Genomic DNA, 12209 nt, shown 5'->3' with positions numbered 1-12209 from the left:
TGTCATGCAAGGATAGGCACAATAAAGGACAGAAACAATATGGACCTAACAGAAGCAGATGAGATTAAGAAGAGGTTGCAAGAATATACAGAAGAACTATACAAAATAGGTCTTAATGACTGGGATAACCACAATGGTGTGGTCACTCACCTAAAGCCAGAAATCCTGAAGTGTGAAGTCAAGTGGGCCTTAGGAAGCAATACTATGAACAAAGTTAGTGGAGAGGATGGAATTCCAGCTGACTTATTTCAAATCCTAAAAGATGATGCTGTCAAAGTGCTGCACTCAACATTTCAGCAAATTTAGAAAAGAGCGGTGGCCACAGGACTGAAAAAAGTCAGTTTTCATTCCAATCCCAAAGAAGGGCAATGCCAAAGAATGTTCCAACTACCATTCAGTTGTGCTAATTTCACTCACTAGGAAGGTTATGTTCAAAATCCTTCAATCTAGTCTTCAGCAGTATGTCAACTGAGAACTTCCAGATGTACAAGATGGATTTAGAAAAGGCAGAGGAATCAGAGATCAAATTGCTAACATTTGTTAGATCATAGAGAAAGCAAGGGAATTCCAGTAAAGCATCTGCTTCTGACAATGCTAAAGACTTTGACTGTGTGAATCACAACAAAATGTGGAAAACTCTTAAAGAGATGGGAATACCAGATTTCACTGGTGGTTCAGTGGTTAAGAATCCGCCTTGCAGTGCAGGGGATACAGATTTGAGCCCTGGTCCAGGAAGATTCCCACATGCGGTGGGGCAACTAGGCCTGTTTGCCACAACTACTGAGCCCGAGCACCTAGATCCCATGTTCCATAACAAAAGAAGCCACTGCAATGAGAAGTCTGCTCACTGCAACAAAGAGTAGCCCTCACTTCAATGAAGAGTAGCCCCTACTGCAACTAGAGAAAGCCCAGGTGCAGCAATAAAGACCCATTGCAGCCATAAATAAATAAAACATTTTTTTTTTTTTTTTTAAGAAAGAGACAGGAATACCAGACCACCTTACCTGTCTCCTGAGGGACCTATATGCAGGTCAAGAAGAAACAGTTAGAACCAGACATGGAACAATGGACTGGTTCAAAATTGGGGAGAGTATAACAAGATTGTATATTGTCACCCTGCTTATTTAACTTATATGCAGTGCACATCATGTGAAATGCGAGACTGGATGAATTACAAGTGGAAATCAAGATTGCCAGAAGTATCAACAACCTCAGATATGCAGATGACACCACTTTAATGGCAGAAAGTAAAGAGGAACTAAAGAGCCTCTTGATGAAGGTGAAAGAGGAGAGTGAAAAAGCTGGCTTTTTCAATGAAGCGAAGATCATGACATCTGATCCCATCACTTCATAGCAAATAGAAGGGGGAAAAAGTGGAAGCAATGACAGATTTTCTTTTCTTGGGTTCCAAAATCACTGCAGATGGTAACTACAGCCATGAAATTAAAACATGCTTATTCCTTGGAAGGAAAGCTATGACAAACCTAAAACACAGCATATTAAACAGCAGAAATATCACTTTACTGACAAAGGTCAGTAAAGTCATCAATGATACAGCTGTTCCAGTAGTCAGTCAGGTATGAATATGAGAACTGGACCATAAAGAAGACTGAGTCCTAAAGAATTGATGCTTTCAAATTGTTGTGCTAGAGAAGACTCTTGAGAGGCCTTTGGACTCTAAGGAGATCAAACCAGTCAATCCTAAAGGAAAACAACCCTGAATATTCATTGGAAGGACTGATGCTGAAGCTAAAGCTCCAATACTTTGGCCACCTGTTGCAAAGATCCAGCTCATTGGAAAAGACCCTGATGCTGGGAAAGTTTGAGGGTAAGAGGAAAAGGGGGTGGCAGGGTATGAGATGGTTAGATAGCATCACTGACTCTATGAACATGAATTTGAGCAAAGTCTGGAAGATAGTGAAGCATAGGGGAACCTGGCATGCTGCAGTCCATGGGGTTGCGAAGAGTGGCACACAACTTAGAGACTGAACAACAACAAAGGTTAAGTGAGGTCATAAGAGAAGATTGATCCCCTAATCAGATAGGACTGGCGTCCTGACAGGAGAGGAAGATACCAGAGACCTTTCTGCCTTCAAGGACAGAGAGGAAAGGATATATGAGGACACAGAGAGAAGGTGATCTACTACAAGAGAAAGAGGGCCCTCCTATCAAGAGACATGGCCCCAGATCATTCCAGCTCTAAAATTCTATTTGTTCAGGAACTATTGCATTTAAAAAGAAAATTTTAAATATGAAGACCCCACACATAAGCCAATCATTGAATACTTTCTCTGTCCTTCATTTATAGGAGTTTCCAAAAGCTCCCACCCATTCTACCCCTAAATCTCCCTGCTGCTAGTTTAACTTCTGGTAGATTATTCATAGCAGTAAATTATTGGCAACAATCAACACCCACTCCCACTCAACCACCTCATGATCTTTACAAAGTTTGAAAAGCCATTCTGCAAATGATACTTGGCAGACACACCTTTCACACTGATGATCACTGAGTTGCTCTGTTTGGAAAAGTGACTGTTTCTGGCAATACAGTAATACTCTCCAGCATCGCTGTTTTGCACCACAGGGATCGTGAATTCTGTTTTTGAGGAAGTTTGAAGCTCTATGTCCTTCTGCAGTCTGTCTTGTCTTTTGTACCAGGAGACTGTGATGGGCTTTCGAGCTCCATTTACTGAGCAGATGAGAACCAGCTCCTGACCTTCAAACACGAACTCTGGGTAGTGGTGTATTCGGACAATTTCTAAATGAATAAAAATGACATGTGAGATTCTTGGCATTGGGGTGTCACAGAATGAGACACACAGAAGAATGAGTCACAGAAAGGGAAGGGCTAAGTCTGCTGACCTAATGTGAAGTTGACCTGGGGGGTAATTGAGATTTCTGCTTGGGAAGAGGGAGAAAGTGTTGGAGAGACAATGGTTTGGGAGAACTTCAATTCCTAACGAACTGGTGGAGCATCCACCAGTTCCTGAAAGTGTTATTTGCTCAGTCCTGTCCAACTCTTTGTGACCCCATGAACTAGAGCCCACCAGGCTCCTCTGTCCATGGGATTTTCCAGGCAAGAATACTGGAGTGAGTAGTCATTCCCTTCTCCAGGGGGGTCTTCCCAACCCAGGGATCAAACCCGGGTCTCCCACATTGCAGGCAGATTCTCTACCATCTGAGCCACCAGGAAGCATCTATTCCACAAGGAATAAAATGCCCACCCTCTCCTCATGCCCTTCCTGACAAAGCATGGGCCAGTCATCCTGGAAATTACTCCCAGTGCCCAACATTGAAGTGGTGCGGATGGCGAAGGACAGGAAGACTTGGCCCTGGAGGTACTTGTTCTGAAGCTGTGACAACGTCGGTGCTTTGTTGGAAATCAGTCGTTGGCATATACAGCAAGCTTGCCCTGGAATAAGCACTTCTTAACACCTCTGCCTGTCAGTTATATTGTCAGAGGAGGTGGACCTGTTACAGTCCTCCTAAAATAGGAAAATCTGGGATGAAAGTGTTCTGCACTCCAGGTGGTTATGGTTTTACACTAGGATATTGGCTAAGGGCAAAGCCTTTTTGAGTCATCCTGGAGGCTTGAAGAACAAAGGAAGATACCTGGGAACAGATAAGGAGTAGGATTTGGGGTCTGGGTTCCATCAGTAACACGAAGGGAGATCCTGTGCTAGAAATCACTGTGTTGCAACTGTTGAGCAACACCCTCTCCACTTCCACTGAATTGTCCAGTCCAAATCATATACCTAAGAAAAAAATGTTGCCTATGACTGGAGAACAAAGATTAATAATATCTAAACTAATATCAAGGGCTTCCCTGGTGGCTCAGATGGTAAAGAATCTGCCTGCAATGTGGGAGACCTGGGTTTGATCCCTGGGTTGGGAAGATCCCTTAGAGAAGGGAATGACTACCCACTCCAGTATTCTTGCCTGGGGAATTCCATGGACAGAGGAGCCTGGTGGGCTCTAGCCCATGGGGTCACAAAGAGTTGGACAGGACTGAGCAACTAACACTTTCAATTTCAGACAGTTTTGAAGAAACATGGAATCATCTCTTTTGCTTGGGAATGGGAGCAAACTGATGGAGAATGCTAACCATTTTCACTCCTTCCTCACTCAGGAGAGCCTGCACCCCAGATCTGCATCCTTCCTAATGCTCTTTTGAGTATCAATAGGCCAAAATAAATCAGAAGAGGCATTTAACCGTTGGTTAGCATTCATGCTTGAGGATCTATACAGTTTCAGAGACTTAGGAAAAAGCAATAATGAGTATAAAGTGAAAGTGAAAGCCGCTCAGCTGTGTCCGACTCTTTGTGACCCCATGGACTGTCCATGGACTTCTCCAGACCAGAATACTGGAGTGGACAGCTTTTCCCTTCTCCAGGGGATCTTTCCAACCTAGGGATTGAAGCCAGGTCTTTGGTATTGCAGGCAAATTCTTTACCATCTGATCCACAAGGGAAGCCCAGTGGGAAAAACATCATCCCTAAATACATCCAGTAAGAAATATTTGCTCCCCAAGCTCTTGTCCTTTAGTTTTCTTATTCTCAAGTGCTCAGCTCCAGGCATCTAGCATTCTACGAATCTTTCTATCTGGCTGAGTAGAGTCCATCTAGCTCAGTCAAAGGGCTCTGTGGTAGCATCTGGTTTATGCCTATAGTGTATGTTTGTGTGCTCAGTCACTACAGTTGTGTCCAACTCTTTGTGACCCTGTGGACTGTAGCCTGCCAGGCTCCTCTGTCCATGGAACTCTCCAGGCAAGAATACTGGAGTGGGTTGCATGCCCTGCTCCAAGGGATCTTCCCCACCCGGGGACTGAACCCGGGGCTCTTATGTCCCCTGCATTGGTAGGCGGGTTCTCTACCACTAGCACCACCTGGGAAACCCATGCCTATAGGCCCACCAGGAAAAAAAAAAGGTGTCAAGGAAGCCAAATCTCAGAGGTAAAAGAACAAGTTGTGTCTCACAGTACTGAAAGAAAAACAAACTATTGTGTCATTCTGCCCGGCCCTTCTCAACCCCATTCTGGCAAATCTCAGAACCCACTAACACTTACCTCGTACCTGTATCTGTAATTCCTGGCTCCGTTTCTGGACAAGGGAATTCACTCTCCGTGCCTCACACCAATAAGACCCTGAGTTTTCTTTCCGTATGTGAGAGAACTGGAATTCTGGGGAGTTTTTCCAGTCTGACCCCACATTGTTTGATTGTTTGACGAAGCGGAACAGGAGGTGGCCTTCTGGCCTCTGTTGAGAGAGCTGGGTCTCACAGGTCAAGGTCACTGCGTCCCTCTCGGTGGGCTGGGTGGAACTGGCTCTCAGCACGGGACTTGGAAACAGCTCTAGAGGGAAGGATCACAATATTTCTCAGGGAACTGAGGCTTGGAACTGCTTTGGATAAAAACACAGTTCATCCTCAGAACCCACAAGCAGAACATACAAAAGCAGGCAGAAAAGATGCAGCCTTTGATTGCTAATATCCTTCAGCCCAAAGCATAGTAGTACTTTCTCTATTCCTTGTAGGAATGCTCTCTGAGATTCAGTAGCATTTCAGCCCGCCCTTTTTATCCTCTACAATCTCAGAAGTCCTCATTTTGACTAACCTATTTCACAAAATAAAGAACACTTTACCTTGGACTACGATTTTAATTTTGTTTGAAGATACAAAGTGATTATCTTTAGCTCCCCTACAGTGATATTCACCATTGTCCTTCATACTTGCTTGATGAATATGGAAGTCAGAGGTTTTGTTAAGGGTTTCCAGGATTCTTCCATTCTTGTACAACGTCATGTTATTTAGTACTATGTTTGCCTTTGCTTGGCATCTCAGAACCACGGAGTCGTCTTCAAACACATCAGATGGAGCCTGCAGGATCAGGTAGGCTGTAGGAAACACAAGGGCAGCTGTTTGTTTCTTCTGACTATTTCTCCCTTCTTTTCACTATTATTCTAAAAGATTTTAAAAGACTGGGGACTAGAAAAAAGGATTCTTAAAGTAATCATCATTTCTTTTTTCTGATTTTATGTATTTAATTAATTTATTTATTTTTGGCCATGCCACATGTCTTGTGGGATCTTAGTTCCTCAACCAGGGATCAAATCTATGCTCCCTGAAATGAAAGCACAGAGTCCTAACCACTGGACCACCAGGGAAACCCCTTTTTTCCCTGGCTTTAAAAGGAACACATATGCTTGAGAAAATGCTTAAAACAGAAATGCAAATTAATCTTATCAACTCACCACCCAGATTTTAGCATATATTTTCCAGTTCTTTTATCTATGTGCATGTATATAAAAGTCTGTATGTATTTCTTTTTATGAAATTAAAATATTTATCCATTCGATAACTTGCTTTTCACTTACTTTACTATGAATACTTTCCTATGTCATCAATATCATTCCTTAACCTGGTTTTCAATGACCACAACATTTTCCTTCAATGACAGTAAGATAATTTGTTTAATTAATTTTCTCTTCTTGACCATTTAAGATTCTTCAATTTTGGTTGTATATATCTATGACTATTTCAGTAGGCAAATTCTTAAGAGAAGAATTGTCAGGTCAAAGAGACTAAGCATTTTCTTAGTTCTTTGCTACTATACTGTTCCTTTTTCACTAAATTAAAGAGCATTATATTATAACTAGAATGATACTGCCTCAAATTCATTCAAAATAGGTGGTTTTAAGACAGAAATGGAAATTACTCCCTATCTTCTATCTACCTATCTATAAAATATTAACAAATCCTCACATAGATTTTTATTCCAAATAAATTTTATAAGCCTCAAACTAAACATAGATTCAGAAACCATTCAAATAAATTGCTCCTCAAATTTTCTTTTACCTGAGCAGCTTGTAAATATATATAAATTCTTGGGCCCTAGTTCTATAGTTTTTGCATTAGTAAATGCAGCTGGTTTTTGAGTCACTTTATTATTCCCAAACTTTTTTTTCCTTTCATTTCTTTCCCACCTGTGGAAAAGATCAAGTCCACACGATCACTTGAGTGTGAGTCCTGGGCCTGGCATTTGTACCCTCCAGATTCACGGACCTCGTAGGTGTTTTCTGTTGTCTCAGTTTGAATTTCTCCAGGAAGATACCAACGGTACCATTTTACTTTCTGTGCTGCATTGAACTGAAATGTTTTGCAAGTCAGTGTTGCAGTCTCTCCTTGGAAGAGAGTGGTCCATGGAGGTTGGAGGGAAATTACAGATTTTATTTCAGTTGCTGTGGAGGAAAAAGAAAGAATCTGAGGTGGAGTGGCCTACAGTCCCATCACAGTAGTTTGTGAGGCACAGACCAGAGGCTTTGACTTTGGAGGATCCCCAAGAAATCCCCTGGGAAAGATCACTGTTCATGGCTTTGTTTCAACCAGAGCGCTCACCCAGAAGAAAGTGTCTGCTGAGGAGACGGCAGTGAGCAAAGTGGTTTCAAGATTGCAATACCAGCAAGATTCACTGCCAAATGTCAATAGGAAAAATGGTTGGTTAGTCTGTTATGGAATTGGATCCTGGAAAAAGTCATCCTCTGCCACTTTATCATTTTCATAAACTCATAAGAACTTCCCAAGGAGTTGTTAAAATCACAGTTTTGCACTTTGCACAAAAAAAGGGGATAAATCATATTAAGATTTTGGCACTGACGAAAGCTTGAGAGATTAACTTGCTTAACACTTTCATTTTATAGATGATATACAGAAAAAGATAAAGATAAGACCACATATTTCTCATTCTCAAAGTCAAGAAAGCCTTCCCAACTAGAAAGCTCCTTGACGAAAGAGAGTGATGATCCTAGTAGGGGACCATAGATAGGGAAGGAAACTTAGGAAACTTTGGGAGGCCATTGCAAGTTAATGATAGCCCAAGAAAGTTATTGGAACATTGGTCAATGAAGTAAGCTTGCTTAATTATAAAACCATAAACAAAACCACAAGATATGCCCCAGGTCACTAGACGGAAGAACTGTCACCACCCTTCCACTAATATGATAATCCTAGTTTGACCTCATAGGGTCAGACAATTTTCTGCCTAATATGAAGGAGGAGCTAATGATGTATGCCTTATGTCTGCATCTACAAGTACTTGAAGAAAGAGGTCTTCTCCCCTCTTCTTTTTTTTTCATTATAAAACTATAGCCCACTCAATCCTGGGGACAGAGCTTCCTCGCCTGCCCATTTGCATCTCTTACAAGCATCCTATATTAATAAATTTACTTCTTGCCTATCAAAAGAAAAATAGCGATGCTCAATCTATACACAGGTCTCTTCACCTGAATCCATCTTGGCTAAGAGATGTGTACACACACGTGGGAGGATCCTTAGATATACCAAATACAGACTCAGAACCAGGCAAATCAAAATGATTGGCCAAAGGGAACCAGGAAGAAATGCCCCATGTAAGTGATTTAAATGACCATGATGAAACAATTCTCTCTCTGAGTTTGCCTGTGTATCTATCCACATGCACTGTACCCTTTTTCCTCCTAATAAACACTTAACTGTTTCACTATCAAAAAAATAAATAAAAAGTCCATCATAGCTAATTATGGTAAAGCAAGGAATGGACAAGGTGTTAGCTAGAATCCAGAGATGGTCTAGATAAGGATGAAACACTGATGCATCTGATTTTGGACAGGAGAGAGGTTATAGACAGTTCTTGCTATTCATGGGTCTTTAAATATCCAAGATGCCCTCTGATCCAAACAAATGTCAATGAAGAGTCAGAACTCTAAAAAATGTAGGATACAGACAATTTGTCTTTTCCCCCAATCCCCTCTTATTGTGCATTTCTTCCTTTTAAGGGCCCATTTGTTGGATGCTCTATCCTCCACACATTTCCTGGAGAGAAAATTGTAGAGAATGAAACATTTCCACTGTGATGTTTTCAGAGCAGTTTTTTGGGTTTGATGACTGGAGAACATTTTATCCCAAGTCCTAAACATTTGGCATGGACTTAAGGTGTCCTGCCTTGTGATCTGAGGTTCATTTGCAACAGGAGCAAGTGCAGGGCCCAGGGAAGGCCAGTAGCTGCTTGAGCATTTGATACTTCTTCCAGGGAGGGTCTGAAGATGACTACGTAGCTATCCAGGCCATAGGGCAATGCCAGAAAACCGGGTAACACTTTCACATCCTTGTCAATGTCAGCAAGAGAAACAGGAGCTATTAGAGATCCTCAGACAATTGTCACAAATATTTCATATTTATTAGAGAGACACTCTTATCCAGTGACACTGAAGAACGTAAGAAAGGAGAACTCACCAAACTGTCCACCGACAGGAGCTGTAAAAAATATAAAGAGCCAGAGATGAGTACAGAGCAGAGATTCTTTGGCTTTTCAAAAGTAATACTTGTTTTTTCCCATTCACTTACTATTTCTCATTAAAATTTATTTTAAAAATATACAGTCATTTCGCAAATGTCTATATATACTGGTCATTGTGCTTGGACTATTAAGATGAATTAAAAAAATAGTACCTGAATGCATGAAGTTAATTTGGAGGGGGTTGGTGAACAGAAACTTGAAGAAAGTATTATAATACAGGGTGTAAATGCTAAAAATACACATGGGGGCATCATAAAGGCAGAAGGGTCACCCATCCCAATATGTAGGGTCTGTGTGTGGGAGTGAGTGTGTAGCAAAGGAAGTGATGCTTGAGAAAACTGAATGAGAACATAGGAGTCAGTCAGGGAAAGGTGTTTCTGTATGGCAAGAGATGATGGAGAGGGTAGTTGAGACAGAAAGGCCCCAGATGTGAAGAAACAGCACTGGTGTTCAGCTGGGTAGGAGAGTGGTTCTGGAAGGTAGAGAATTTAAGGGAAATCAGATTGGACAAGCAGACAGAGTCTAAATTATGAGTGGTAAGAAGCTATGGTTTCATCATAAAAGTAACAGGGAACCATGGAAACGTTTCAAGTGGAGGAGTGACAAGATTAAAAGTTGTAACTTAGTTGGAGCACTCTGGAAGAGGTAAATCAGAAAGACTGGAGAGAAGTCAGAGCAAGGTATAATGATACTTGATTTTCTTCAGAGTATTTATTTGAAATTATCTTACTTGTTTGTTTGTTTGTTCACTTTCCCTTCTCTACAATAGAATCTGTATGACAGCAGGGACTTCTTCTTTTTACCACACATCACACAGAATTTATAACAGTGCCTAACTCATCAGACATGTCTCACGAATGATTATTGAACAGTGAATTAATTAGAAGTACTAGATCAGTAAGTATCTCTACTTGAGAGGATATGGGTTTTTAAAATTATTTATTTTAATTGAAGGGTAACTATTTTACAGTATTGTGATGGTTTTTGCCATACATCAACATGAATTGGCCACAGGTACATGTGGTCCCCACATCCTGAACCCCCCTCCTACCTCCCTCCCTTCCCTATCCCTCTGGGTTTTCCCAGAGTACTGCCGCTGGGTGCCCTGCTTCATGCATCGAACTTGCACTGGTCATCTATTTTACATATGGTAATGTAGATGTTTCAGTGTTATTCTCTCAAATCATCCCACCCTCGCCTTCTCCCGGTGAATCCAAAAATCTGTTCTCCTTTGTTCTCCATCTGTGCCTCCTCTGTTGCCCTACATGTTGTATTGTCTTTCTAAATTCCATACATATGCATTAAAATACAGCATTTGTCTTTCTCTTTCTGACTTACTTCATTCTGTATAATAAGCTCCAATTTCATCCACTTCATTAGAACTGTCTCAAATTTGTTCCTTTTTATAGCTGAGTAATATTCCATTGTGTATATGTACCACAACTCCCTTATCCATCCATCTGCTGATGGACATCTAGGTTGCCTCCGTGTCCTAGCTATTGTAAACCGTGCTGTAATTAACACCGCGGTACATGTGTCTCTTTCAATTCTGGTTTGCGAGGATATAGGTTTGAGAAAGGGGTCATCAAGAGGCAGAGAAGGCAAAATTGACAAGTTTGTACATTGATTACACATTCCAATGAGGAACAGACGTGAGTCATTCATTCAACAGGAATTTGTGGAATTTGTCTAACCATATCTAGAAACTGGACAAGGCAATGGAAATCCAGCAGTGAGCAAAAGGGATATTATCTCTGTCTACATGGGGCTGATGGAGAAGTAATCCAAGCCTAAGTGTTGTATTCAGAACAATGGATTATTTACCATTTTCTGAAAACCTTGACACCATGGATTTTGTATTGTTCTATAAGTAGCAATTATTCTTCTGAGTGTATTCTATATAGTAGATATTCAACCTATATCATTCCATGTAATCTATTCACTATCCCTATGAGGAAAGTTTGATGATTGTCCCCGTTTTACAGACAAGAAACTGTTTAGGCTAGCGGTGACATCACTATGCCAACAAAGGTCAATATAGTCAAAGCGTGAACAAACTGTGGGAGACGGTGGAGGACAAAGGAGCCTGGTGTGCTACTGTCCATGGGGTCACAAGGGTTGAATGCAACTTGGCCACTGAATGATGAACAACAACAAATACTTTTTTTGAGTGTATTCCATATGGTAGATATTCACCTATATTTTTTTCATGTAATCTTGTCAATATCCCTATGAGGAAAATTCTACAATTATCCCCATTTTACAGATGAGAAACTGTTTGGTAGCTGGTAGAGGCAGAAGATTCTATACATGGACATGCCCAAATAGTCAATACCAAAATCAGATTGATTATATTCTTTGCAGCCAAAGATGGAGAAGCTCTATACAGTCAGAAAAATAAGACTGGGAGCTGACTGTGGCTCAAATCATGAACTCCTTATTGCCAAATTCAAACTTAAATTAAAGAAAGTAGGGGAAACCACTAGACCATTCAGGTATGACCTAAATCAAATCCCTTACAATTATACAGTGAAAATGACAAATAGATTCAAGGGATTAGATCTGATAGACAGAGTGCCTGAAGAATTAAGGATGGAGATTTGTGATATTGTACAGGAGGCAGTGATCAAGACCATCCCAAAGAAAAAGAAATGCAAAAGGGCAAAATGGTTTTCTTAGGAGGGCTTACAAATAGCTGTGAAAAGAAGAGAAATGAAAGGCAAAGGAGAAAAGGAAACATATACCCATCTGAATGCAGAGTCCCAAAGAAGAGCAAAGAGAGATAAGAAAGACTTACTCAGTGATCAACACAAAGAAATAGAGAAAAACAATAGAATGGGAAAGACTAGAGATTTCTTCAAGAAAATTAGAGATACCAAGG

At 40.9% G+C, this 12209-nt stretch overlaps 1 protein-coding gene across 3 annotated transcripts in view; it reads right to left on the bottom strand.

Annotated features, from left to right (window-relative positions):
- Positions 1-12209, bottom strand: part of FCRL5 (Fc receptor like 5) — a 63598-nt gene that overhangs the window by 38142 nt on the left and 13247 nt on the right. For 2 of the 3 annotated variants that reach the window (XM_065901594.1, XM_065901596.1), the window contains exons 2-6: positions 9265-9285; positions 6981-7235; positions 5640-5891; positions 5066-5350; positions 2489-2758 (exon numbers count right to left, since the gene is read on the bottom strand). In XM_065901594.1, the coding sequence (XP_065757666.1) occupies positions 2489-2758; positions 5066-5350; positions 5640-5891; positions 6981-7235; positions 9265-9285 (1083 nt within the window). The remainder of the gene's footprint in view (positions 1-2488; positions 2759-5065; positions 5351-5639; positions 5892-6980; positions 7236-9264; positions 9286-12209) is intronic. The other variant, XM_065901595.1, reaches the window with a different exon arrangement.

This window comes from Muntiacus reevesi, chromosome 1 (genome assembly GCF_963930625.1).
Source record: "Muntiacus reevesi chromosome 1, mMunRee1.1, whole genome shotgun sequence".
In the NCBI taxonomy this organism is placed as follows: Eukaryota; Metazoa; Chordata; class Mammalia; order Artiodactyla; family Cervidae; genus Muntiacus; species Muntiacus reevesi.
Note: the sequence above shows the minus strand (reverse complement) of the source record. Positions and strands in the feature narration are given on the sequence as shown.